The following is a 25,935-nucleotide window of genomic DNA, read 5'->3' as shown; positions in this document are numbered from 1 at the left end:
AACCCTCTGTACAAATGTGACATTTTTGTCTTTTTTTCAAGAAAAGTTGTATATTTTGCTTAAAAATCTATACTTTACAGTATAAATGTTTTACTTCTTATCAAATGACATTTTGCTTTAAAATTCAATGTATTTTTCAACATCTGTCATTTTCGTGCTGCAGTTTTAAGAGAAATCTGAAATGTTTGCAGTTTGTTTCAAGAAAAATGTGAATCTTAGTTGCAGTAAAACAACTTGATAGCTGCGTTTCTCTCAGACGTTGCTCAAAACTGACCACGCGGTCACTCATCTGGTTGCACTTTGCTCAGCTGTTGCCACATCAGTGTCACTTCCTGCGTGATCACAGGAAAAGTGCATGACCTCTGCATCAGCAGACTGATATTAACCAATGTCAGCTGAGCTTTTATAGCAAAGGACGGGAGTGTCCAACTTTACAGTGTTACCGACCGCTGACATCATGACATGATAGGAACCTTTAAAGCAGATATGGTCAACTGGTGGCCCGTGGGCCACAAGAGGCCATTGTCCTAATGGTGTGCCAGCTACTGAACCTCCCACTCTTCTATAGTATTACACACTTCCTATTGACACTGCACTAGTTACTGTAAATGCTGACATGAATGTTGATAATGTGGCCACAGATCTTGTCTTTACGTCTCTGTCTGTTCAAAGTTCTTTTATTTTATGAAAACTGTAGCTGTTTAATGGGGGACTTATTAATATTAAAGTTATTTCATATTTTTAAGGAAAAAAAGCAAGATTTTTGGTGTTTCCTTTATGGACGCTGTGTGTGGGTCTCATGTTTTTAATGCTGTGGGAACAAAACTGCACTAAATGTCTCAAGCTTTTCAGATCATTTTTTAATGACTAATGAATTACAATCGCACGTTAATAATAATAATAATAATAATAATAAGGAACACTTTTGGAAAATAACTGACTCAAGCTTGTTCTCCATTATCAGCTACAAATACAAGACAGGATGACAGCTAACTGAACATTCAGAGCGATGAGTTAAAGCAGTGATTCTCAACTGGTGGGTCGGGACCCAAAAGTGGGTCGTGGACAGCTGGTCAAAATTAAATAAATGCTTAATGTCTCTCATGTTGTATTTTATTTTGAAATAAAATTTTCTTTTGATAGGCATGCTGTGAAATGCATGTTACACAGGAAAATATGTAGATTTATGTTGGAAAAAATATTACATGTGTGTTTTCAACAGCGATTTTTGAAAAACTTAATTTTGTTGGCTGAATTCTATAAAAAAAAAAAAAAAAGTGGGTCGCAATTTAATGTCCGTGGCAAAATGTGGGTCCCAGGGTGGGACCAGTTGAGAACCACTGAGTTAAAGGCATCAGATTGTGCTGAGTCAGCAGCTCCAGCTACGAGATTCATCATTTGCTACCGAGGACTACGGTACTGCTAACGTACGAGGAATGAATGAACAACTCCTGGAACAGCTCCATCAGGAATTACAGAGAGAGCCTCGGCGTTCCCACGGGACCTGCTGGTGGACTGGTGCATCCTTTCAGGCACTGACAGCGCTAACGTACGTCTCATCGCCGTGGCAATGCCTCAGTTAGTCGCTGAAAGATGATTCGCTGTCGGAGCTGGTGGCGGCGACGTCGTGGTCTTTTGCGTTTGCTGTTCCTGCGTCAGGCACCGCAGCGTCAGGGGTGCTGGGGTTTAAAAGAAGACAAAAGTGATACATAAACAATGTTTTTTTGTGTTTTTTTTTAATGTGTGTGACGTTTGAAACACTCACTCCAGCAGATTGGAATCCAAACCCTCCAACACCATTTTATTCCTGATGGCCATCACTGGGACTCCCTGTGACAGACAGAGACAGTAAAACACTTAAGACACTTGATCTTTCTTTGATTTTCCTCTTTCTTTACGTTTTTGGAGCGTTTCTTCACATTTTCTTTATTATTTATCAATATGGTCAAAACAAGGATGTGTGTTGAAGCTACTTTGGACGTCTCTGGAGCAGTTATTGCAGTGGTTCACAAAGAGTTTTAGTTTTTTGTACATTTATTCTAATTTTATTTTTGTTTTGCGCGTTAACAAGTCATTTTGTGTATTTTTCTTGCCGTTTTGTATATTTTTCTATTATTATTGTGTATATTTGTAGTCATGTGTTTTTGAAGTAAATTTCTGTATTTTAGTTTTCCCTTTGAGCAATTATTTGTAATTTTGCATGGTCTTTTGCTCTTGTTTTGTGTGTCATTTAAGTAATTTTGTGTATTTTTTTGTTGTTTAATTTTTTTAGGACTCATTTTGTGTGTAGTTGTAGTCATTGTATGCGTTTTTGAAGTAACTTTCTCCAAGTTTGTTGTCCTGTTGTGCATTTTTTTAAATTTTGTAGTAAACTACAAAGAGTTTTTGTATTTTTGTTGTAATTTTGTATATTTTATTTTTTGTGCGTTAACGAGTCATTTTGTGTATTTTTGTTGCCGTTTTGTATATTTTTGTACTATTTTTGTGTATATTTGTAGTCGTCGTATGTGTTTTTGAAGAACATTTCTGTATTTCAGTTGTCCCTTTGTGCAATTCTTTGTAATTGTGCATGATTTTTTGCTCTTGTTTTGTGTATTATAGGAATAATTTTGTGTATTATTGTGTTGTTTAGTTTTTTTGGACTAATTTGTGTGTATTTCTGTTTCGTATACAGGTATTTTTCTGTCATTCATGTGTATATTTGTTATTGTATCGTAATTGTACGTGTTTTTTTTTTTTTAAGTACATTTCTGTGCTTTAGTTGTCTCTTTGGGCAATTCTTTGTAATTTTTTATGGTCATTTAAGTAATTAATTTTGTGCATTTTTGCTCTTGTTTTGTGTGTTATAGGAGTAATTTTGTATATTATTGTTGTTTTGGACTCATTTGGGTATATTTCTGTTGTTTTGTATATTTTTCTGTTATTTTTGTGTGTATTTGTAGTCATCGTATGTGTTTTTGAAGTAACTTTCTCTATGTTTGTTGTCCCGTTGTGCAATCTTTTGTAATTTTATAGTAAAGTACAATGAATTTTGGTTTTTTTGTTGTAATTTTGTGTATTTTTTCTTATTTTATCTTTGTTTTGTGTATCATGTGAGTCGTTTCATGCATTTTTGTTATTGTTTTGATTTTTGCTGTTATTTATGTGTATATTTGTAGTCGTCGTATGTGTAAATTTCTGTGCTTTAGTTGTTCCTTTGTGCAATTTTTTTGTAACTTTGTGCATTATTGCTATTGGTTTGTGTGTTATAGGAGTCATTTTGTGTATTATTGTGTCGTTTTTGTGTTTTTGAACTCATTTGTGTGTATTTTTGTTGTCGGTGTGTACATTTTTCTGTTATTTTGGTGTATATTTGTAGTCGCATGTAGTTTTGGAGTAAATTTCTGTATTTTAGTTGTCCCTTTGTGCTATTTTTCTTGTAATTTTGTATATTTTTTCTTTTTGTTTTATGCGTTAATGAGTCACCACAGGGGAGTGGTGGCCTAGTGGTTAAGGACGCTGGGCTTGTAATCAAGCCTCACCTGGGCCGTCACTATGGGATGTTGAGAAAGTCCCTTAACCCCGAATTGCTCCCCAGGCGCCGCAAAATGGCTGCCCACGGCAGGTTAAATGTAGAGGACAAATTTTATTAATGTAATAACATTACATGGCCAATTAAAGGCGAAAAGCCCCGATTTAATCTTAATCTTTAAATTTCGTGTATTTCTGTTGCTGTTTTGCATATTTTCTATTATTTTTGTGTATATTTGTAGTCGTCGTATGCGTTTTTGAAGCACATTTCTATATTTTAGGTGTCTGTATTTTTCAAATTTTGTATGTTTATTTTTATTTTTTATTTTTGCATTCTTGTTTTCTGTGTCTTCGTGGTCTGCACAAAATTTGACAAAGGGCTGCCAATTTCCCAGACCGAACCTCTCATATATTAAATCCTCCATTCCTATTGATCTTGACTGACATCACTTTACATATTGTATATACTGTATATACAATATATATGTCATCAGTATTATGAGTATACCGGGAACTCGTGAAATAAGAGGTTTCACACTGTTTGGAGTTAAAAAAAACAAACAATTCACTGTGTCATTTTTTGGCTCTAGTGGCCTTTATATGACAGTTGCTTGACAGGAAGGGGGTGAGAGAGAGCAGGGAATGACGCGCAGGAAGGGGTCCCAGGCCGGGAATCGAGCCTGGACCCGCTGCAGGTGAGGAACTACAGCCTCCGTACATGGGGCGGGCGCTCAACCCACTGAGCTACACACCGCCCCCACTGTGTCATTTTTAGTGCGTTGATTTTCTGTAATTAATTCATCGCAATTAACGCGATATATATATATATATATATATACACACGTCATCTTTCTATTTTCTAAAGACGTATTTATGCTCTGTTGGTGTTTTTATTCTATTTTATTCCTTTAGTGTGTATTTCTCGTTGCTAATTAAAAATAATAACAATAAAAATGGATTCTATTCTAATCTAAGTGGAGCGATAAAGTCAAAGAATGAGGGACAAATTGAGCTCCAGTCGGTTGTTATTTTCTAAGCTTTGTAAAGGACGTTTCCTCCTCTGGTAGAGACACAATGGTCCCAGTCCGACTCACCACTTGAACCATTTTCAGGTATCGAGCGTATCGAGGGTCTTTGGCCACCGTCATCACGTTGTCCGCAGGCGCCTCGTGTTTCTCCACCGGTGCTTCTTCAGGTGTGACCTGAGAACGGGACAAATGGTGGAGGAGCTGTGTTGGGAGTGAGTGTAAACCAGTTCCAAAGCTGTGGTTGAGGGGTGGGATCAGGTCTGTGTTGGTACCTCTGTGGGATGCAGTGTCTCAGCAGCAGGACTCTCAGTGTGAGTCTGAGTGAAGGGAACCGGTCCGTTTGTCTGCGTCGTCTGACCCAGTCCATCCACAGTCACGTCCTCCAGTCCAGGAATGGACGACAGCTGCTCAGAGGAACGCTTCGTTAACGTTAGAACAACAGGAGACGCTCCCACACTCACCTTGGCCTCCAGAATGCACAGAGTGGTTTCAATCTGCTGAATGCGGAGGGAGATGTCTGCAAGTTTCTATGGAAACAACGTGGGAAATATATCACTGAAGTGTTTGTAGATCAGCTGAGAGAGGAAAAGGAGGTGGAGTTTGTACCTCTTCACACACGGTGGAGAATCGATTCAGGAAGCGAACAGTGTGAACCACAAACTGGTTCAGATACGCCACGATCCTCCTCTGCTGTATTGCAGGAACCTGGAGACAAACACAGGAAAAGCTCTAAGATCAGGGGTTCTCAACCTTGGGGGCATGAGAAACTGGGAGTGGGTCGTCAGATACCTTCAAGAAACTAATATTATTGTTTTTTTTTTAACAATTTCAGCTCATTTTTGCTTATTTTTTACCCCTCTTTCTGCAACTACACCAAACTTGCCATATTTTAACCTATTGTCATGACTTTTTATTGCCATATTTTTACATTACTCCCATTTCTGCCACTTCTTCATCAAATTTCAAATACTTTTCTGCACATTTTTTCCACTTTCAAGACATTTTCAGCACTTATAAACCCTTTCCACCACTTTTCCACCTAATGTTGCATATGTTGACCCAAAATTGTCACTTTTATCCTTTTTTCACCATATTTCATAGTTATGGTTTGACAATTTCACCACATTCACAACTTTTCATGCCCATTATTTGCCAGTTTAAACTAGGGCTGAATGATTAATTTAATTTGCGATATTATCGCAATATCATAAAACAAAACAAGCATTTTTTTTTTCTTCTTGTCCTGTCTTGTTATGGACAAAATCTCCTGCATTGATAACCTAAAAATAACAATCTATGTGAAATGTCCAACATGCTTCAAAATTTTTAACTTCATTTATATTTTAAAAATTCACTTCTATTATTACTTTATTTACCTCATCTTTCATTTATTTTAGCCTTATTAAAGCCCTTTTGTCCAAAACTGATTAAAAAATAAAATAGAGCTGCTTAACCTTAAGAGCTGCTGGTTAATCACTATTTTTAAATGTTTGCATCCTGAATTGATTTATTAAAATTAAAAATAAAATCTAAATGGCAAACTGTGTCCAGAAGGATCACTCTAAGTATTTTATGTAAATCCCTGTAGCATTTTTCTCCTACAAAGGTAACAATAAGAGCATTTACTTCATAATTAAAGCTGGCAGGTAAAATACTCCATGAATAAACATAATTAAAGCCACAGATAAAACAAACAGAATGATCATTTTCTCCACAAAAACAAATAAATGCAACCTTCGTCAGATCCACTCCGGAGCCCACAATGGGCAGTCCGTCTTCGTCCATGTCCGATTAAAACAATATCTGCAGAATAATGTGAAAGTTTAGCTGTAATAACCTAAAATACAAAAACAAAAGCTATCAAAAGTAAAATCCACAGTGAAACGACTCACGTGACTCTGCGCAGGGTGATTGCGTCACTACGTCATGACGCATGGGACGTATTCAGTCAAACGCCGATACGTTTTTTCTATTTATTTTTTATTTATTTTCTATTGAGATGTGAATTCAAAGCCATTGTTACTAAAAAAAAAAAAAAAAGCAAAAAAAGCAAAAGCAAATAAATAAGAAATAGATAACAACAACAAAATGATAGGATTTCTTCTTCTTCTTTTTTTTTTTTTTTTTTTTACAACAGTTTAAAACAAGTAAGAGTAAATAATCTAAATAATAATCCGATGCTTTAATGTCCAATTATTTATATACAATAATAGCTATTATTGTTAAAGGGTTTTCCCAATGTTTAACAGCTTATATAAATAACGGAAAAATTGATTTGTTGTTGAAAAAACGTGCTACTGTGTAAAGAAAAATGCTAACTTGGTCATGATTGTTAAACTTAAATATGTGTCAATTGTTTTTGTACATTTAAGATTTTTTTTTTCCATTTTTATTTTATAGTAACAAGCAGAGGTAAAATGACACTGTTTTATGAGCAAAAATTAGTGACACTAAATTTAAAAAAAAAAGTGAAGGAACAAAATTAAGTACAAATAAATACGTATTCAAGGAGTAACTGGACAATAAAACAAAGAATTAAGAATTTCCCAATTAAAAAAAATCCACAAAAACAAGTTTAAAGTTTTAACTCTTATTTTGAAGTCTCGTTAAATTCTATTACCAGAGAACCGAAACATCCGGTTGTATTCCACGGTCGCATTTAATGACTTCTGAAGCTTCACAGCCTTTTGTCAAGTAAAATATTTTGACACATCTTCAAAGATTTAAAAATAAACTTTTTTTTATTAAAAAAAGAAAAAACACTTACGCGTATTTATATATGACACAGTTTATTGTGAAAATCTGGCAGGCGGTGGTGGCGTCAAGGACGTGTTGTTTGCGTCGTAACCGCGCATGTTAGCAAAAAACTAACATTTACACTTGTTTTTCTGGTTTAACGCAGTCTTGCACTGATGGAGGTTCACGATTCTGCGGAGAAAATTACTGGTTCGTATTTAAGATAATTTCATGTGACCTAACTGGCTTTGTTTCTTATTTACAATGAAATTGTTCTACCGGTGTTATAGGTCTACTGGTATCCGCTTTAAATGGTGGTTTGCATGCAGGTAATCGAATTGGCGCTTCTTTTTTATTTTTATTTTTTATTTTTACCGAATAACCAAACACGTTATTGTAAAAAAAAAAAAAAAAAAAAAATAGTTTCACTATTAAAAAAAGGTTGTCACGCTAAACTTTATTTTATTTCCTCAGTAATATGGAGGTTGATTTGTGTCTTTATTATTCAATCTAAAAAAAAACCTTTACAATAAAAAATACTTCAGTTAAAAAAAATCAAATCAAAGAAAAAAGTGTTCAAATGCAATTATTTGAGTGTCAAATGTTTTTTGCAAATTTTCTTTAATTGAAAATATTTATTTTGATTGAAGTACACTTTTTTTTTATTTTAGTGATTGATTTTTTAAATTTTTATTTACCTCTGAATATTTTTTTAAAAAATCTTAGTTTTTGTTACCTCAGTCTTTACCTTGATTCAGCCTTTGTAAATTTGAATTGGTACATTGGTGAGTATCTGCCAATGCTACATTTTTATAATTTTTTACCCTCATTTGTTGATATGCTAAGCAAACTGTTTATTGTATTATCACTGAATCATTCAGAAAATCACCAGTTGTCACGTGTATGGATTGTTGGGCCTTTCTTCACGTTCTACTTGTGTGTTCCAGATCCTGGACTACCTTTGTCCTCGCTCCGCCTCCTGGTTTCCCCTCTGCAGCTCCTGTCTGCTGCCATGTGGAACCTGGTCAGGCAGAAAGATGTGATGAACTACGAGAAGCTGCAGGAGTTTGTGTCTCTGGTGACCCAAGCCGTTCCCGGTTTGATCAACCAGAAGCAGAGGGCGCAGCTGCTCCTCGGCCTCAGAGCTAGAGTGAGTCGTCAGGTTCTCCATCAGTGGAGAAGTTCTGCTTTAACAGAACCTGAGATCAAGTTCTATCACATTACTCAGTGCAGCTTAGTGTTGGTTTCTGTGGTTTTTCAGTTGATCCTGGAGCTGTGCAAAGGCTCTGCCCAGGGGTCGGTTGATTCTCAGGTGATCCAGAGACACCTGGACAGACTGTCTGTAACCTCTGAGCGGATTGTGAGTAAAATGACGACATATGAAATGTTTACTAATTGTTCTGTGATTATTCAATAGGCACACTGTACATTTTTAGTTTGATTTTATTAATACTTATTGATATATGGCCAATTTAGTGAGGGGGGTATGTGTCGATTTTTGCTTGTCCTTATTTTTTTTTTCCATTTTCAGCTTCTAATATCTCAGGAACTACATCACATAGGAAACTGATATTTGGTATAGTAATATAGCTCCACCTACTCTATCAAAATATACAAAAACATATGCTATACATCCTATCTGGTGGACATGCCAGCTCCTTAAATTTGGGAAAAGTTTGCCTGTGTTTGGGTCTGGAACATGTTTGGGCCTTCAGTAAACAACTTAGCATATGCCTCAGCCCTATGTAATTTGATCAGCTTTGAGTTATGAACATAGACTGTTCACATCACTAATGATTAGTCACATACAGTATATGCATTGGTTCTTGGGTGTCAGTCTCTTGAATTGGCCCATTACTGCATGTGGGAATGTAAAAAAAACATCTGATCTGTGTTTTAATTTATAGCATAAAAATTGCTCTTTCTTGGGATATAAAACACATTTTCTTCATGCAAATTCTTCATTTTAGTTTTGAACCCCAACTTTGGGTTATTTCACCACTCACCGATATTGAAAATCATTTACATGAGGTCATTGTAGCCTCTGTGTCTTATAATCATTTATTGTTTATTCATTTTTCACTTTCAAGTGACTGTCACCCAAGAACCAATGCATTTATGTGACTAATCATTGGGTCACGTTCCAGACCCAAACCAAGACAAACTTTTACCCAAATTTAAGGAGCTAGCATGTCCACCAGATAGGATGTATAGCAGATCTTTTTATGTATTCTGACAGAGTAGGTGGAGTTGTATTACTATACCAAAATTCACTTTTCTATGTAGTGTAGTTCCTGTGATATAATAAGGACATAGATATTGACACACTCCCCTCACTAAATTGTCCTTATCTCTAAAAGTATTCATCCAATAAAATGGTGCCAATTGCATTATAAAAGGAACATTTGGTAAAAAAAAAAAAAAAACTGAATTCTTTGAGACTGAAGTGCGTGGGATGTTGTGAAAATGACATGGAATGACTCATCTGTTTGATTGGCAGCCCATGGATGCAGAGGTGAGGAAAACTGAGTCCACCTTCATCGCGCTTGTTCAGAGCCTGCTAAAAGATCCAATAGAGAGAGCTTATTTCTTTCAGGTGCTTCACGTGTTCTCTCATTTACCAATATCTAGAGAAGGGTCTAGCTGCAGCTGCAGCCGCTACAAACCACGCCCCCTACAAAATACACCCCCTTTCCACTAACCTCAACCGCTACCCCCTCCACTGTTCTGGCAATTTTGGAACTTTACAATACTTACCTTTTTTTTTTTTTAACTAACCCTAACCCGAACCTCTACCGCCTCCACTTCCTGGCAAAATTTGAGGTTACATTGAAAAATTGCTTCACCGGCCATCGTCACACAATGGGCGTGGTTTGGATGGGCGTGGTTTGGAGGGCCTGCGGGTCTGCAGCTGGATAGACTTGAATATTTGTGTGAATCAAACTCTAATTATATTTGCATGTCCTTCAGGAAGTTTTTCCGGTGGAGTACGGCTCACAGTACGACACAGCTCTGCACGTGCTCCTGTGGGAGCTCCTCTCCAAGCTGGAAAAGCTGCTCCCTGTGCCGGACCTTAAACGGGTATCTGCCTGGGTTGGGGTCAATTATAATTGTAATAGCATAATTGGTCAATAATTACAATTATGATGTAATGACATTCCAATGGCCAGAAGGACCCTTTTGTAATTGCTTTTATTTATTATTATTCACAGCCTCCCTTTGACCTTTTTCCTTTCATACTGGGTTTTTAACACATTACTATGTAAATTGACCTTCTTACTGGTTTTACTGGTTTTTCCTGTTCTACTGCTTTATCATTGCTATTGCTAGGCTAATGCTAGGTTATTGCTACATTAATGGTATTGCAAGGTTAATGCTAAGCTATTGCTAGCTAATGTTAATGCTAGGTAAATGCTATTGCTATGTTAAAGTTAATGCCAGGTTAATTTTATTGCTAGGTTAATGCTAATGCGAGATTATTGCTAATGCTACGTTAATGTTAATGTTAGCCCAATCCTAATGCTAGATTAATGCTAGTGCTATTGCAAGGTTAATGCTATTGCTAGGCTGATGACAGGTTATTGCTAATGTTAGGTTAATGCTAATGTTAGGTTAATGCTAATGTTATCCCAATGCTAATGCTAGGCTAATATTAATGCTATGTTAATGCTACCACTAAGTTCATTTTAATGCTAGGCTAGTACTAATGCTGAAGCATTTGAAATGCAATATCTCAGCTGTTTTTCCACCAATTTGCTCTGAATTTGCTCAAACCCAAATCCGCAACATTGGGATACACGACCTTGGTTGACCGACCCAGGCCACTTTTTTGGATCCTACGACGCCGCTTGCTGCTTTAATTTTAATTGCAGTCATAATTGAAAAAAAAATCTGTTGCTGTTGTAATCGTAAATAAATTGTAATTGAGTTAAAATAATTGACTTTGGAATTGTAATTGACATGAGCGTTTGATAAATGTTACAGTTCTATGGCTTACAGAAACGTAGTTAACAATTATTAGAACATGTTTCATATCATGTTTACCTGTTTGTTCTCTTGAGGGTCCTTTTACCATTTTGTGTATTTCTGTTGTCGTTTTGCTTGTTTGTTACTACTGTGCATTTGCAGTCATTTTTTTGTGTTTTTTTTTTTGTCTTTTGATGTACTTTAGTAGTCATTTTCTGTAACTTTGTATATTTTTCCGAGTAATTTTGTCTATTACTAATGTATTTTTGTTCATCTTGTCTTTTGCTGTATTTTCCTGCAATGTTGTAATTATTTGTGTTTTTTAATGTATTCCTGCTCTTGTTTTGTGTATTTTTCTGTCATTTTGTACATTTACTTTAGGAAGCCGCACAAAATTAGACCAATGGCCGAATGTGGCCCCTGGGCCACCAGTTGCCTATGTCTGCAATAAGAGATGCTAGCAGAAAGCTAACATAAGATGAAGCTACATTTTATGGGGCATTTATTAAAGGCTCAGTAATTGTGATTGAGAATGTAATTGTAATTGATTTTCTGGGGGAAAATAAGAATTGTAATCTTATTTGTAATTGGGAAAAATTGCCGGTCTTTGTAATTGTAATTGAACATGGATAATTAAATATATAATTATAATCCTAACTTTGGAATCCACACACGCAGGCAGTTTGTGCATGTGTTTGTTCCTCCTCTGGCATGTTTCTAAACCTCTGGTTCCTCCCTCATTACAGACCGCTGCCTGGCTCGGCTCTGATTCGGCAGTTTTAGAGGAATGTGTTCACTCGTCACTTCAAGAGTTAAGTACAGTGTTCAAGCACTACAGGAGCTCAGGGCTGCTGAAGATGGCTTGTAAGTAGTGTCTCCATTACAACACATCTTACAATTAGAAGATCCATGCCTGATAAAACACATTTTAGGGTGTAAGAAAAAATTGATTTGGCGATATTTCATGATATTTCACTGTGCGATTATTGTATCGATCCAAAAAAATTCCAAATCGATTTTTTTAATCATGTTTTTTTAATGATTTTTTTTTATCATGCATATGTCACTAGGTGTCAGTGAACAACAACAGACCTTGTTAAACTACCTCACTCCTCAATGCTTTTTAGATGGAAGTTGATTGCACTTTTTTTCATAAAACATACTGGAGTGGACACTTTTACAGATATATGTGGTTAAAAATAATTTAACAACTTAACAGAATCAGAATCCTTTAAGAAGTTCAACTTTTTTTTTGTTTTTTAATTATATATTTTTACAGTTTGATAAACATAACACTTATTTTTGATATTAGTTCTTGAATTACGGTTAGTTACCATTTACATGTTCTCTTAAGTTTAAATAAATAAATTGTATTTCATTCCATTTTGTACTTGTAAAGGTGAAATTTGTTACTATTGATATTGTGATATATCACAATATATATATCGTATTGTTTTGTATCGGGACATATGGGGATATATCGTATAATTACAAGCAAATCGTGAATCGTATCATCAGATTCATGGCAACGCACACCTCCACAACACCATATTAATTTAATTGCCTTTTAAAAATGGGACTACTTACAGTTTTAGAGCCTGTGTTCCTCCATCTTTAAATCACGTGATTGATGATGTCACACGGCCCCACTGCCTGTAAACATCCCATTGATTTCTATTGGAGTGAAGCCTTCAGCCTGATTTTTAGATCATTTAGCAGCTTTTTAGATCATTTAGCATCTTTTTAGATTGTTAAGAATCTTTTTCAGTCAAAATACTAACTTGTCCTGCTTTTCGTTGCTCAAATAAATCAGGAAAAGTTAAAAATGCTAATGTAAAAATGTTTGAAAATGGGTTGATTACTCAAAGCTTCAGTTTAAGTGACCTCTTCTGGCGAATTGCTAGGCTGCAGTTAATGTAGACACGCTAGCAGGGCTGGGCGATAGGAACCAAAATTCATAAATGAAAGACTAAAGGAACTGATATAATTTAGTAGTTTGGGCAGCAATTCTCTAAACTTTTCATTTATATAAATGAAATTGTACCGTTTCACAGGTATTGTTCAATATTTTGCAATAAAATAAGATTGGAACATTGAAGGAATATGCTTTCAGTTGTAAAAATTGCAATCTGTGCACCCCTAATGTTAATGTATTAACATGGCGTAACGCTGACATAATATTTTGGAGCACAAAGAGACATTTCTTTATAGACACAAATACATTTTTAATTTACATTTTGATTTCTCATTTCTTTTTTCTTTTTTTTTTTTAATCTTTGCTCACGTTAGCCTCCGTTATTTTAGCCTTGTCGACCAAATTGTTTTTGTAGTTATCACATACGTTTTTATAGAAGCAAATGCGAGTGAAATATTCACACTGTAGAGCAGGGGGGTTAAACTCAATTCAGTTCAGCCGCCAAATACAGACCAGTTGGATCACAATGGGTGGCCCACGTGTGAAACAAACAAACAATTTCCACATTAATGTGCCTAAGTTTACACTTCCAGTTATAAATTAGACATAAAGTATGGAAGGCATCAACAATATCTAAGCAATAAGTAACAGATACTTCAATGGACTTTGATTTGTTTATTTTTTTTTACCAATTTTTATTTAATTTGGGGAGGTTTTGTGGAATAATTTGAGAAAAATTGAAACCTGCCCACACAAATATCTGCCTAATATTACACAATAACTGCTAATTTGAGCTTGTTCTTCGTCTGCGTCCTCCTCGCAGACGGCCCGTCCTCCACCATCGGGCGCTGCATCCTGTCGGCTCTGTCCGTTCCTCCGTCACAGAAACCCAACGTCAACCTGGACTCCATCCACAACTACGCCAACGTACTAAACCCCGTCACGCTGGCGGCAGCGGAGCAGTACAGCCTGGTGGCCGTTTACACCGAGGTGGTCGACTCGTCAGAACAAGGAAACGATGGCGAGCACGAGCCTGAGGACGTCCAGATGGATTTCTACGAAGAGGAGATCGAGGCTGTGAGCGCAGAGCACATCAAACCCAGAGCGGAGGAGACGAGTGATGACCAGGATTTACAAACTCAGACAAAAACATTCACCAAGGAGAGTCTGAGTCAGGAAAACCCTCCAGGAGAGAGAAGGAACAGTCTGTCTGAGAATGAGAAACTAGAAGATCAAAACAAAGCAACAGCTGAAGAAGAGAAGATTAACAGACCATCAGATGACCACGACATCAACACTGTGTCCACACAAGCATGTGACGTTTCTTCACTCAGCTGGAGAACCGACATGACCTCAGGAGGGATCAGCCTCGACACCAAAACGTATGTAAAATACTGTATTAATGCAGCTCTTTTGTCTTTTCTCTTGTTTTCAACATGGAAACAGTCGAGAAGTTGTAAGTGAATGAACGATCCAGAGCTTCTGCACTGTTCCTTTCTTAATAATAAAAACATGGAGATAAAAAAAGAAAAGAAATTGTATTAAAAGCAGAGACATTCTCTCAGCAGTGATTAATAAATTAATTAACTTTAAATAATTAAAATCTGTTTCTGTTAGATTTTATGCAAATTAAGGTCACTGTTTCTACTTTGTATTAGGAAAAAGACACAAAAGGATAAGAAAAATACACAAAAGCGACTTCAATAAACACAACATTACTGCAGAAAACAACCCAAAAACATCACAACAAATGCACAAAATTACTCGAAAAATGCACAAAATTACTTGTAAAATACACAAAAAACAACAAAAGAAAACACTAAACAGCAACGAGAATGAAAGTAAAACATACAAAAGCACAAAAAAAACAAAAAGATAAGAAAAGTGACTTAAAAAACACAAAATTACTGCAAAAACTGGGGAAAAAAGTCACAACAGAAATACACAAAATGACTTAAAAAACACACAATACAACAAAAATGAAAAACACTAAACAGCATCAAAAATGTTCAACGATGAGTAAAATATACGCAAAAAGGACAAAAAAACACACCAAACTGTTGTTCTATCCTGTTGTAAGGCTCAAATTGGTCATTGTTTTAGTTGTACTATGCGTGATATTAAATAAGCAGTCGTTTGTGAACCACCAGAGCCAGATTCTTCCAAAAGGGTAAAACGTGCCATCAGTAGATCTTACATCTCTTACAAAAGTATGGTTATTTGTTTGTTTTAGTAGTTGTTAATGTCCATGTTTTTACTCTTTGCTGTGTTTCTATGGCTGATTCTGATGGGAATCTTCTGTTTTTACTCCAACAGGAGCTCGACTGTATCAGTGGCTCCGTCTGTCATCGCCATCAAGGCAAGTGAACGAGGTAAGGGCACGTTTTGATGAAAGGTGTGAGCACAGTAGCACGTCTACAACGAGTGTAAACATGAAGATTTAATATACATATTTATCAAGTCAATTAGAAAAGAAATAAATAAATACATTTTCCATTGTTAGCCAATTTATGGATAATTGTTGTGTAGATATTTATTTATTTTTGTATCCTGAATTCTTTTTTACTTCTTTTTAACTCTTTTTAACACACATTTTTGGCACTCAATTAACAATGTTTTCCACACTTGGTGGTTGTGCATCGCAATCCTATACACCAGTTACAGTAAAAATGAGAGAGAAAGAAAAAGGGAGGTTGGTATATCCTAATTCCAGCAGAAGACAACAGGATCAGGGATAAACCAAAACAAAAGAAAAATAGAATATTTGCATTTCCTGAAGAAAATCCAAGTCAAAATGCAGGTGTCATCGAACACTGCATTAGCATTACCTTAGCATTAGCATTAATATTAGCCTAGCATTTGCATCAACTAGCAGTAGCATTAGCTAGCATTAACCTAGAATTAGCATTTGCATTAGCATAAACTAGCAATAGCATTAACCTAGCAATAGCATTAACCTAGCAATAGCATTAGCCTAGCAATAGCATTATCTAGCATTTGCATTAGCATAAACTAGCAATAGCATTAGCCTAGCAATAGCATTAGCTAGCATTAACCGAAAATTAGCATTTGCATTAGCTTAACATTTGCATTACCATAGCATTAGCATCAACTAGCATTAGCTAGCATTAGCAATAACTAGCATTAACCTAGAATTAGCATTTGCATTAGCCTGGTATTAACTAGCATTAACTTTAACCTAGCATTAGCATTAGCCAATCATTAACTTAGCAATAGCATTAACTAAGCATTAACCCAGCATTAGCTAAGCATTACCCTAGCAATAGCTTACATTAGCATCAGCTTAACATTAGCTTAGCATTAACATGAACATTTTAAAGAATAAAGAAGAAAAAACTCACTATGGTACAACTGCAGAGGCTTAACAAGATCCAAAAATGTAGCTGTCGACCCCCGCATTGTGTGTTTGTTTCCTGAATTCTTATTTTGGGAACTGTTCGTACTTTCTTCTTAGAGATTCTTTTTTTTTCCACCTTTCATAGGTAACTCTGATGAGATGTCCATCATCTTCACCTGCTCACACTGTCCTTTCTATAACTCGGACAAAAACACTCCCCCTCACTTCCACATGCAGAGCGTCCAGTCCGACTCGTACCGGACTCACTCTGGAGCCGCGTTTACCCCGGCCCCCTCCAGCACGGATGAGATATTTACATCCATCAAGTTGATTCCCAAAGGAAATGTGGAGCAGAGTGACGCAGCGTGGCAAGACGACGAAAGCGCAGGTTCTCCGTCGCACAGCAAACACAAAGCTCTCACCTGTGACACGTGTGGTAAGTCGTTCACCCGAACGTCGGACGTCAGGCGACACCAGCTCACGCACACCGGGGAGCGACCGTTCCGCTGCTCGCAGTGCGATCGCACCTTCCTCTACTCGTCGGAACTGACAAAGCACGAGGCCAAAGATCACGGCGTGGACATTTCCTTTACCTGTCAGCTGTGCCACGTGTCCTTTACCAATCTACGAGCTCTGACCGTCCACCACAAGGGGTGTCACTCCGACGACATCCGGCTCCCTCAGATCTGCTCCATCTGCAGCCAAACCTTCCCCAGCGCAGACGAACTGACGGAGCACAAGAAGTCCCACGTCAGCGCCAGGCGGTATGTCTGCCTGCATTGCGGCGAGGGTTTCCACTCCCTGCTCGCCCGCTCCCAGCACCGGCAGATGCACCAGGTGAAGCGACAGCACAAGTGTCCGCACTGCGAGAAGACGTACACGCGCAGAGCCGACGTCAAGAGGCACCTGTCCTCCCACACTGGGGAGCAACCTTACCAGTGCAACCAGTGCGGCAAGCGGTTCTCGCTGCGATTCATGCTTGTCAAACACCTCCGCGTTCATTCGGGTGAGCGACCTTTCCAGTGCTCCCACTGCCCGAAAAAGTTTGCGCTGGCATCTGTGCTGGAGCGACATGAGCGGATGCACACAGGAGAGAAGCCTTTCCTCTGCTCACAATGCGGGAAAGGTTTCCTATCCCAGGGCGAGTTGTGCAAGCACCACAGGTCCCACGTGGACGACAAACCCTTCTCATGCCCTCAGTGCCACAAACGCTTCAAGAGCAAGAAAACCCAGCAGGCGCACATCGTCTCCCATGGCGGCGCCCGTCCCTTCCCGTGCACGTACTGCGGTAAGTGCTTCACCAAGTCTTACGCGCTCACCAGACACAACCTGATCCACACGGGGGAGAGGCCGTTCCCGTGCGGACACTGTGAGAAGTCCTTCCGGACGCTGACCGAAGCTCAGCTGCACCGGAGGATCCACACGGGCGAGAGGCCGTACGCCTGCGATACGTGCGAGCTCCGGTACAAGAGCTCGTCGGAGCTGGCACGACACAAACGAAGGCACGCAGGCCTAAAACGGAGCAGACTGCACTGTGAGCTGTGCATGAAGACGTTCACCTCAAAGGCCAAGCTGAGGAAACACACAGAGACACACGGAGAGGAAGAACACCCCATGTAATGTGCACTATAAATATGATCTATTTTCATTAATATTATCTTAACTGTTGGACCTGTTTACAGTGGGTTGTGGCCATTTTGCAATGAGAAAACCGAAGTAAATGAAGACTGTGCTTTTATTTTGAAAAACTTTTAAGTAGCGAAGTGCAGCTATAACTGCAACAAAGGTTAGCAGATTTCCTGTATCGTAAAACACAAAAAGATTCAATAAATTAGACTTTTACAAAGTGTGCAGTCTTTTATATTCTGTTCTTATTTTAATTCTGCGTCTCAGTGTTGTGCCTCTCTTCAAGGCTGGGAGTCACAAAAGTCATTCCGCGTTTGTCAGCTTAGCTCAGTTGCTAGAGAGGAGGACTGTATTGGTACACACTGTTATCCTTAGGTCACTGGTTTTGAAGGACAGACTTTTACTTTGTAAAACTCCGTTTCATTTCATTCATTAATCTGAATGTTTTGTTGTGATAACGTTTTGACCTAGCTCTAATAAGTTGTTTGCTGTGTTAGAAATTGCATACTAACGTACTGCTCATACTGTAGTGCATTCACATTAGATAGTATGGAAAGATTGAGTATGCGAGAAATAACCGGGTGTATACTATATGGGGACATTTTTTTAAGTATCCACAGTGATCACACTAGTCATACTCAACCACCCCATGATGCATTGCAAGCGCAACGTAAAATCGTCCAGGGACCAATTTCAAACTAAAAATCAAACATCCCCTTTTCAAAATAAAAGCATCTCTTCTTGTTTTCCATTAGTATCTTTTTGTAAATAGAGCTCTTGTTTTGAAGTTAACCATAAGTTTTGTCCATAGCACAATGGAAGGTCTCCGAAAATCTCTGAAACGTGTGAATGAAATGTGTTTACGGAAGTTTTATGGATCATATGATGTTAATATTCTACTTGGTCACTTTCTCACTTAAATTGCTTTCAGAACTTTCAAACTTTCATGTTTTGTGCTTCAATTACCATCTTTTGTTGTCGGTTTATGTGTTTTTAGAGTACATTTTTGTTGTTTGTGTGTTTATGGGGTCATTTTGTGTATTTTTATTGTCAATTTTTTTAAGTCTTTGTTTTTTGGTGTGAATTTGTGTTTTTGGAGTCACATTGGTTTTTGTTGATGTTTGTGTGTTTTGGGAGGTTGTTTGTCATTTTGTATATTTTGGATTTATATTGTGTATTGTATTGTATTTTTGTTTTGTTTTTTCGGTCATTTTTATGTTTTATTTTTTGTTAATTTTCTGTGTTTATGGAGTCTTTTGTGTATTTTGTGTAAATTTGTTTTTGGAGTGACTGCAGGTTCTTTTTTTAATTATTTTGTTTATATTTTCGGAATTTGTTTGTTTTGGGAGATATTTTGTGTTTAGCGTGGGTTTTCTCAGTGATTTTCTGTATTTATGATGTTTTGTGGTCATTTTTTATATTTTTGTGTGTTTTTGTTGTCATTTTGTGTGCTGTTTATATCATGTGTATTTTTGCAGGGATCTTGTGTTTTCATGTGTATTAATTTTGTGCTCATTTTCCCATTTCTTTTGTTGTTGTTTTTTGAGTTCTTTTGTCAATTCATGTACACATTCCCTTTCATTTGGGTCACAGTTTGTTTTTTAGGCCCTGAAGCTGCACTAGTTGAGAACCAGTGCTTTATTGTGCAAAGAATCAGGTGACTCCTTTGGCTTCACGCGCGTTAAAAAGAAAATATGAGCTCCTTAGTCGATGTCCACCGTGCAAAGATTAATTATAAACACCATAAACTCACTTCCTGTTCACAGCTCCAGATGACAGCAGTGGATGTATTTGCCTCCTCCACCCATAGAATGAACCACTAATGGCATTGTGGAAAATTAAACTGTTCATTTCTGCCTTATTTAATGTACTGTAGCAGCACAGCAAAGGTAAGGCATGAGTGCAGATTAGAGTTCTCCAGACGGTTTACTCAGGTAATCCCCTCTCAGTTGTCTTATGGCTTTATTTAATAGAGAGACATTTCAGTCAGTTTTTATTAACTGTGAAGCTTTAATTACCGCTCGCTCGGTGGAATAGGTGATCAGGGCAAAGTCATTGGCAGGCAGGAATTACCAGTATATAAAACCAGCTGCCCCATGAAACCGGAGAATTAAATGGAAATGGGTTTCTATTTTTAGCTCGACATAAAATGTACGTATTGGCTGAATCTACATTTATTTTGTTATCTACAAAATGAACAGGCTGTTTTTCATGTTTAGGTAAATATTAGGACCTCTTCTCACTTCATCTCATTCAAACCACAAAAAAATAAAAATGAAAGAGAGGAATCCTCCACACCGAGAGAGGGTGTGCACGAGTGGATGCTCAGCAGCAGCAGATTGGAACTCAGCTCCTCTCTCTCCACCAGAACAGAAAGGCAGCAGCGTGCAGGCAGATGTGGGGATGCAGCTTTCAGTGCAAGTATTTAGAGTATTAATGATCATGCAGGTGCAGATACAGCCTGCAATAAACAGATGAATAGAGGGTAAATAAGGTGGCTGTGGATGCAGATAACGACTGGAACGTCACCGGTTGGTGTGATTTACTGTCCTGATGGCGTTGGGGTTGCTGGTGGAGAATTAATCACCGCTCGTAAAGAGGCAGGAGCAGCGCTGTGTGTTGCAGGAGAGGTGGCGAAGCAAGGAAGAGAGAGAGAGAGGAGAAGAAAACACTAGAGTCGGCATCATGAGGTCTTCACAGTCCTACAACTCGCTGTCAGTTCGTCCAAGCCCCAGCAGACGAGCTTTGGACTGGGAGCGTGAGCAGCTAGCAGTGCGAAGGCTCTCGTCCCCACGAGGTCTCGACTTGTTTTCTCCTCCTCCTCTCCCTCGTCGACCCTCTGCCATCCCCGGCTACCTGCTGCCTCCGTACCAGCAACAAGAGGAGCAGTTTCACCAGCACCACCACCAGCAGCAGCAGCAGCGCCTTTCTTTATCCATCGGCTCCAACGCCTCGCTGGCGCCCCCTGCGCATCCACCTGTGGGCGCCGTCCCACCCTGTTGCCGCCCCGTTGGAGTTATGCACCTTCTGCGTCTTGGTCTGCTGGCCTTTAGCTGCCTCTTCTGGGCAGCGGGCTTGGCCATCTTCACCCTGGGCGTCTGGGCTCAGATTTCATTGGCGGACTACATGCTGCTGTCGGCCAACAAGTACCCCAACGCCCCGCTCATCCTTCTGGCCACCGGTGCTACTGTCACTGCCTGGGGGTTCCTTGGGTGTCTTGGCGTTGCTGCAAACCTTCCATGTGTGCTCCGAGCCTACGGTTTCTTTCAACTTGCTGCACTTATAGGTGGTTTGGCAGCTGGACTCTCGGGCCTGTTCTACCGTGAGGAAATTGCGGGGGGATTTCGTAGCGGTTTGCAACGAGCGGTTGCCGGCTACACAGTGGACGAAGGCCGAGCCGATGCTCTGGACAGCCTTCAGAGGGCCTTGGAATGCTGTGGTGCCGAGGGTTGGCGAGACTGGCTCACGTCGGACTGGGCTATTCAGCACATGATGTTCCTGCCCAACGAGAACGGCACCTCTGTGTCCCTGCCAGACAGCTGCTGCGCGAGACGCAAAGGGTGCAAGAACCGGCCTCTTCTGACGGATGACGGCATCGATGGCGTAGCCACTGCGGGAATTCATCCGCACGGCTGCTTCCGGAAAGTCTTCAGCTTGGTCAACGCCAATGTCTTTCATATCGCTGCCACTGTCCTGGGATTAGCCTTCACTCAGATCGGAGGAATTGCCTTGGCTTGTTTGCTGGCCAACAAAATGGCACCAAGGCAGCATGGCCGAGTGGTGGCACATTAACTGCCATATTACCATAACTGGCTCACGAGTTATTTGAGGATTCTAGCAGTGAAGCAAAACCTTTTTCATTTTGTACACATCAAATTTAAACTCATTATCATTCAAAGCCTTGTACAAACCCCACAACATTCAGCAAAACAATTTATACAGCCTAGTATTTGGAGCAGGTTCCTTCAAACAGGTCCACTGTGACTGCTATAGTGTGTTGGAATAGAATAGTTTTTGACATAACTCAATAAATAACCATGTTAGATTGTTTATAGTGTGCTTTAACTCCCCAGTCATAGTAAACAAAGTTGTACAATTGTAAGCTTGGCTGATTTTGTATGGAAATGCATGCAGGAAATGGTAAATGCACTCCTCTTCCGCTAATAAAGAAGCACACATTCATCCTCATTGATTTCATGTCAAGATGTGGCACTCCAATTGTAGAAAAGACTCCCCTTTGCATTTTTGTACTGTGGAATACTGTCATGGAACTATATACATACAGCATGGTTCAATACAACTCTCTCCATCGCAGCATGGGTGCAAAGCAAACCAAGAATTGACATATTATCCCGACTTTTCCTCTTGTGACACGTTTGAATGCACAGGATATCTAAACCATCAGGTTTCCACTGGATTATTTAGTCTGTCTACGTTTAGCAGACGTTCACACAAAGTGTCCTCAACACGGTGCTTCAGATCAGCTTTTAAACAAGCTCGCTGTCATGTCTTGTATGTGCCAATTCTACACCAGATGGACTGAGGTCACTGGCCGTTCTGTTTGGACCTTTTTCAGCTTTCCACTTGTTTTTTTTTTTTCTACGTGTCCCTGTCTCGTTGGATGTCTTGAAGAACAAAATTGTTGTTCCAAGTCTTTAAAACATGAAAAAGGTGTTTATGGTTAGGGTTACTGTTTGTTTTAATCCATGAGTCCTTCAGGCGCAACACTATATTTTGCATGAAACTGCTAATGGCCTCAAAGGAAGTCTTTTTCTCTTCTTTTACACTTATTTTGACAGATTTATGAAAAAGCTTCGGTATAGCGAACAGTATTAATGCTGCACAGGTCCAGCTTTTGGCTGCTTATCAAATATGTGGAATGAATGCATGATCTGCTTGTATTTGAATTTCTATGTTTCGCTGGCTAGTCATTTCTTAAGATTGAAAGCTTTGACTTGTTTAATCCACTCGCTAATGTACGTTTCAAACTCCAGCTATGCATAGCCTACCATAGGCTAGCATAGAAATGCCTCACATTTCCAAATTACAAATATAGATTGTTTTCTCTATTAAGTTTCAAAAACAAACTTGTGCTTTTGTATAAACAATTACATTTTTTTTTTTTTTTTGTGGTTTTCATAGCCAGAATCTTGTAAAATGCAGTCAAAAAAGGAAGTTATGTTTGTTTTTCACTTTCCAGCCGAGTTTGGCTCATCCTAGCATTACATTAATGTGGATGTTTTATTTTTATTTATTATATTGTTTTCAGCATGGATTTGATCTGTTTTTTTTTATTTGTAAAATTAATGAGGGACATGTTTTATGTACTTTGTACAATGAGATTTATGCAAAATGTGTTTTTATCTGGCCAATTGTAATATCAACATTTTAGTTTGGTTGACTTTTGGTTTGTATACTCTTTTTTTTACTTTAATGCACCTGTAGTTGTACGTGTTTTTGGGCTAGCATACGTAGAGTGGCTGTGTTCGAATGTGCCCACTAACGTACTACATGCTCAATGAGTATATACTGTCTACTACTATAAATATGATTAGGATGATGAGTGTTCCCAATGAAGTACGAAGTATACTTCCAAGTTTCACAAGATGCATTTGAGGAACCTACAACGACAAAAACCTGAAGCTAAATATCTCTGTTATTTCTCCACCTTTGAGACCCTCCATTGTGCGACTGACAAAACTTCCGGTTAACTTCAAAACAAGAGCCCTATTTACAAAAAGCATAAAAAAATAATGGAAGACAAGAATAGATGCTTTTGTTTTGAAAAGGGGATGTTTGATTTTTAGCTTGAAGCAGGTCCCAGGACCATTTTACATTCCGCTCGCAATGCATCATGGGGTGGATGAGTATGACTAGTGTGCCCACTGTGAATTTTTAAAAAATTTCCCGATACAGTATAAATCCAGGTATTTCTTGCATACTCAATCTTTTCATACTATCCAATGTGAACGGACTACATACTGATTTTGACGTCAAACGTAGTATGAGTAGTACGTTAGTGTGACATTTAAAACAGGGCCAATGTTTTTAAATTTCAAATGCTACATCATTTTATCTTCATCTTTGCTTGCCAACACAAGCATGGGATAGCATTGGAATATGAAAGCCGATAATGTGGCTGTATTTTAACATATTCATTTTTAACAATAACATGTTCTTTAAGTTAAGCTTCCAGGCTAACCCTCCTCTACCTGACGTCCTCTGTTTGTCTCTTTTACTGACTTTTTTTTCCTAACCACATGACGGACAACATTTAATGTAAGTTTGAATAGTTTCTTACATCTTAATACTTGTCCAGCTAAATTTGATGTATTGTATACACTGTGTATAATCTCTTATGGTATTAATCACCAACCAGTGCAAAGAAGCATGACTGAGCTCATGGAACGTAAATATCAATAAAGAATTGTGAAGTCTTTGTCTTGTCGCTGAATGTTGTATTGATTAGAAACCAGGAGCTGCTGTAATGAATGCAGTGACATATTTCCAATGTTTGCAAGGTCAAAATGATATCCAGTGATCTTTGTAAAGCAGCTGTAATGGGCTTTTATTACATCCCGATGTCCTCCATCTTAAACCAGTGGAGGTTTTAAACTTCCCATTAGCATCTTAAAGAGCTGGAGAGAAAGGCACCATCTGGATGTGATCCAGGCCTGTGGCTGGGCTCTTCTGAGTTATAGCTGTGATTGAACCACATCTCATTTCCAACGCGCACCTGAGACGACAGTGATCAGATGTGCCCTTGAAAGGAGGCGCGACGAGTCCCCCCATCAGCCTGAGCTCTCATTGATCCCATCGTAAAAAGGGACGCGTTGAAGGAATGAGAAGTGTGAGGGTGCTGATACGTCCAACCTTATGTTCTCTTTCATATCTTCATCTAATCTAGGGGTTCTCACCCTTGGGGTCACGAGACACTGGAAGTGGGTCGCCACATGCCTTCAAGAAACTTAGAATATGTTTTTTTTTAACAATTTGAGCCCATTTTTGCTTATTTTTACCCTTTTTTTTGCAGCTACACCAAACTTGCCATATTTTAACCTGTTTTCATCACTTTTTCTTGCCATATTTTTGCTCCTTTTAATGTATTTTTGCTACATTACTCCCATTACTGCCACTTCTCAATCAAATTTCAATGCCTTTTCTACACATTTTTTCCACTTTCAAGATATTTTCGGCATTTATAAACCCTTTCCACCACTTTTCCCACCTAATGTCGCAAATGTTGACCAATTATTGTCACTTTTAATGTCTTCACCATATTTCATAATTATTTATTTTCACTTTTTCTCTGCATTTGTGGCCACTCTGATTTGCGACTTTTAACCAATTTCTGTGGTTTTTAAAACCCCATTTCACCAGCTTTTCCACCATTTTTGGTCACTTTTAATCTATTGTATTTCTGATTAAAGGTGCAGTCTGCAACTCTTATAAAAGTGACTTTTTTGTCATATTTGCTAAAGCTGTAAGGACAGCTTTACATGAAACTAGCAGTTTGTGTGGAAAAAAACAGACTCATTGAGCCTCCGTGTGGGCTGCTGTAAGTAACACTGTGTTGCTGCTGCTGCTGAGGTGTGTGCACATTGAGAGAGAGAAGCGCTGCAGTAATATGCTTTTAACAGAGCATGTTATATCACTGTGATGTTGCTGTCGGACTAACGTTTGCTTGTTAGCTCCTCTGAGGGAGGGACTTTGGAAAGTTTGGAGGCAGGGCAAGAGAGCAGTGAGGAGGGAGGGGGAGAGAGAGATCTGAGTTGCGGACTGCCCCTTTAAAACAA

The 25,935-nt window shown here is 38.5% G+C and overlaps 3 protein-coding genes across 5 annotated transcripts; 2 read left to right on the top strand and 1 right to left on the bottom strand.

Annotated features, from left to right (window-relative positions):
- Nucleotides 1-1,264: 1,264 nt before the first annotated feature.
- On the bottom strand, nucleotides 1,265-6,464 carry washc3 (WASH complex subunit 3). 3 transcript variants are annotated; one of them, XM_028450396.1, is made up of 8 exons: nucleotides 6,431-6,464; nucleotides 6,273-6,341; nucleotides 5,145-5,243; nucleotides 5,000-5,065; nucleotides 4,811-4,942; nucleotides 4,605-4,739; nucleotides 1,766-1,830; nucleotides 1,265-1,679 (listed from the first exon to the last, which is right to left on the bottom strand). In XM_028450396.1, exons 2-8 carry the CDS (start codon nucleotides 6,321-6,323, stop codon nucleotides 1,580-1,582), a joined length of 648 nt encoding a protein of 215 aa, XP_028306197.1. In that variant the 5' UTR covers nucleotides 6,324-6,341; nucleotides 6,431-6,464; the 3' UTR covers nucleotides 1,265-1,579. The 3 variants fall into 3 exon arrangements, with proteins under 3 accessions (XP_028306197.1, XP_028306196.1, XP_028306198.1); XM_028450395.1 differs by lacking the exon at nucleotides 6,431-6,464 and having other exon boundaries at nucleotides 6,273-6,424; XM_028450397.1 differs by lacking the exon at nucleotides 6,431-6,464 and having other exon boundaries at nucleotides 4,605-4,712; nucleotides 6,273-6,424.
- An 885-nt stretch (nucleotides 6,465-7,349) lies between these two features.
- Nucleotides 7,350-18,519, top strand: LOC114465281 (zinc finger protein 665). The gene is made up of 9 exons (XM_028450191.1): nucleotides 7,350-7,484; nucleotides 8,222-8,424; nucleotides 8,536-8,634; nucleotides 9,775-9,870; nucleotides 10,245-10,355; nucleotides 11,987-12,104; nucleotides 13,979-14,537; nucleotides 15,472-15,527; nucleotides 16,659-18,519. Exons 1-9 carry the CDS (start codon nucleotides 7,451-7,453, stop codon nucleotides 18,131-18,133), a joined length of 2,751 nt encoding a protein of 916 aa, XP_028305992.1. The 5' UTR covers nucleotides 7,350-7,450; the 3' UTR covers nucleotides 18,134-18,519.
- A 2,008-nt stretch (nucleotides 18,520-20,527) lies between these two features.
- Nucleotides 20,528-22,605, top strand: LOC114465689 (tetraspanin-7-like). The gene has a single exon (XM_028450858.1). The coding sequence runs from the start codon at nucleotides 20,825-20,827 to the stop codon at nucleotides 21,929-21,931; it is 1,107 nt and encodes a 368-aa protein (XP_028306659.1). The 5' UTR covers nucleotides 20,528-20,824; the 3' UTR covers nucleotides 21,932-22,605.
- Nucleotides 22,606-25,935: the final 3,330 nt, after the last annotated feature.

This window comes from Gouania willdenowi, chromosome 6 (genome assembly GCF_900634775.1).
Source record: "Gouania willdenowi chromosome 6, fGouWil2.1, whole genome shotgun sequence".
NCBI lineage: Eukaryota > Metazoa > Chordata > Actinopteri > Blenniiformes > Gobiesocidae > Gouania > Gouania willdenowi.
The sequence above is the reverse complement of the archived record's forward strand: the minus strand, read 5'-3'. Positions and strand labels throughout refer to the sequence as shown.

Coding starts and splice junctions, on each gene's coding strand:
- LOC114465689 (XM_028450858.1), top strand. CDS start 20,825: ATGAGGTCTTCACAGTCCTACAACTCGCTGTCAGTTCGTCCAAGCCCC.
- LOC114465281 (XM_028450191.1), top strand. CDS start 7,451: ATGGAGGTTCACGATTCTGCGGAGAAAATTACTG. Junction 7,485..8,221: donor TTCTGCGGAGAAAATTACTG/GTTCGTATTTAA, acceptor TGTGTGTTCCAG/ATCCTGGACTACCTTTGTCC. Junction 10,356..11,986: donor CTGTGCCGGACCTTAAACGG/GTATCTGCCTGG, acceptor CCCTCATTACAG/ACCGCTGCCTGGCTCGGCTC.
- washc3 (XM_028450396.1), bottom strand. CDS start 6,323: ATGGACGAAGACGGACTGCCCATTGTGGGCTCCGGAGTGGATCTGACG. Junction 4,740..4,810: donor AGACACTGCATCCCACAGAG/GTACCAACACAG, acceptor CTCCCAACACAG/CTCCTCCACCATTTGTCCCG. Junction 1,680..1,765: donor TTGGATTCCAATCTGCTGGA/GTGAGTGTTTCA, acceptor TTTAAACCCCAG/CACCCCTGACGCTGCGGTGC.